This window comes from Propithecus coquereli, unplaced genomic scaffold (genome assembly GCF_000956105.1).
Source record: "Propithecus coquereli isolate 6110/MARCELLA unplaced genomic scaffold, Pcoq_1.0 Scaffold92, whole genome shotgun sequence".
Taxonomy (NCBI): domain Eukaryota; kingdom Metazoa; phylum Chordata; class Mammalia; order Primates; family Indriidae; genus Propithecus; species Propithecus coquereli.
In genome coordinates, this window is record NW_012155507.1 from 1,633,229 (window position 1) to 1,635,428 (window position 2,200).

The 2,200-nt window shown below is 33.5% G+C and overlaps 1 protein-coding gene across 1 annotated transcript in view; it reads right to left on the reverse strand.

Annotated features, from left to right (window-relative positions):
- PIAS1 (protein inhibitor of activated STAT, 1) overlaps window positions 1-2,200 on the reverse strand; it is a 105,634-nt gene that overhangs the window by 15,478 nt on the left and 87,956 nt on the right. The window contains exons 7-8 of the mRNA XM_012664828.1: window positions 1,583-1,675; window positions 1,129-1,136 (exon numbers count right to left, since the gene is read on the reverse strand). Of these exons, the coding sequence (XP_012520282.1) occupies window positions 1,129-1,136; window positions 1,583-1,675 (101 nt within the window). The remainder of the gene's footprint in view (window positions 1-1,128; window positions 1,137-1,582; window positions 1,676-2,200) is intronic.

A 2,200-nucleotide genomic window follows, 5' to 3' on the forward strand; every position in this document is an offset into this window, starting at 1 on the left:
AAAGGAAAGAGAAAGGAAAGAGAGGAAAGAGAGGAAAGAGAGGAAAGAGAGGAAGAAAGAAAGAAAGAAAGAAAGAAAGAAAGAAAGAAAGAAAGAAAGAAAGAAAAAGAAAGAAAGGAAAAGAAATTACCAAGAAATAAATTTAGTATAGATTAAGTGTATAGTATTTATTTATAAAGCCTACAGTAGTACAGCAACGTCCTAGGCCTTCACATTCACTCCACTCGCTGACTCACCCATCACAACTTCCAGTCCTGCAAGCTCCGTTCACGGTAAGTGCCCTGTATAGGTGTACCATTTATCTTTTATACTGTATTTTTACTGTACCTTTTCTATGTTTAGATATATTTATATACACAAATACTTAGCATTGTACAACTGCCTACAGTATTCAGTACAACATGCTGTATAGGTTTGCAGCCTAGGTGTGTAGTAGTAGGCTATACTATCTAGGTTTGCGCAAGCACACTCTAAGGTATTTGTATGACAAAATCACCTAATAACGCATTTCTCAGAATGCATCCCCATCATTAAGCAACACATGACTGTATACTATTTTTTTATGTGTTTATCTCCTCCTGCTAGAAAGAGATGGGACTAATCTCCTTGTTCCCAATACTTGTAAATGTACCTGCGATACAGCAAGAAGACAGTCCTATGTACTAATAAAACTTCAGCTATGCATGTTGAATGGTTCTAGGAGACACCATTCATGGAGGGTGTGCAGGTGGTATGTAGTACTTTATGATATGCAGCTCTAAGTATGAGTTCTGGATGTAAACTGAATCCTGGCCGCACTGCTTATTAATACTTTGTAAATCCTGATATTATTTTATCACTCTGAGACTCAGTTTTATAACATGGGGATAAAAAGAGCATCTACACGATAAGATTATGGGGATTAAATTATGTTTATTGCACAGTGCCCGACACAGTAAGTTTTCAATAAATGGTACTATTATTAATTAATTGAAGTAGAGAAACATATTTGCTTTAAGTTACTTTGTATGCTAGGAGAACCACCCAAGCTTCAGGTTAAGTCATTCTTCTATTCTGTGTTCACATAGTATTAAATAGCTTCATTACTCCCTTACTGTACTTCTGTCTAATTTTTATGATTTGATTTACATAAGTACCTGATAAAAAGGTCAAAAGAACAAACTAGTTCTTGTAACAGAAAAATTACCATTAAGTAAAGATAGATTGCATTAGTCCAGAAACATTCTCCAAATAACCATCTGGTTGGTGGTGCCAAGTTAAATTTTTGTATCTTAAGTCAGACCTTAACTTACCTGTGAAATACAAATTCCTGCTGAGTGGGTATTTTTGCTATTGACTTAATACTAAGTAGAGAAATCATAGACTAAAAATTCTAGACAAATGCAATAATATACAAATACAAATAATATACAAATGTAATAATATACAAGGTTCATGAACTGCAGAACTGTAAGGCTACTTGTGATGACTTATGAAAATAATGAATGAGGTAAGAGATAAAGATGGTTTCAGAATCTAAGCCATAGGCTACAGAACTTACACGGAAAAGCAGTTATTCTCCAAAAGCTTTTATCTCACATACCTTTATCCCCATAATCCCTAGCCGTCAGTTCATATTTTTTAGGCAAGAGAGCAACTCTCAAGCCTTTATGATCAGCTACACTGACAATTTGACCTACAGAGTTTTTAAGGAACACAGACTCATGAATGGTACAGGAAGGACATTTAGAAACGGGTACAGGAAAGCAAAAGTTCACTCTCAAATGCATTATTAGCTGTCACACAAATGCCCTGTTTCAAAGAATCATAAAATAACTGTTATGTGATCATTCTCATATTCCTGATTTTTAAAAACAATAACTAAATTCTAAATATTTATCTGACAGACACCAATTTTCTTTAACTTGGTTATCAGGAAAGAAGGTAAGCTTCGAATATCTTCATCTCATGATTACAAATTCCTCCTTTCCTTTTATAGGATACAAATGACATTTGCATCATTTCCAAATACTCATTTTGAAAATAACTCCTAAATGTGTTTTCTAATGCCACTAACCTTATTATAATAAAATAGTGCTATATTAGTAACTGATGATGCTACAAAAGAAAACACTCTAAATATAAATTTAAGCCAACTTACATCAAAAGGGTTCCAAAAATGTCAATAAAATATATGCTTTTTCCTTGCAAAAACAGCAAG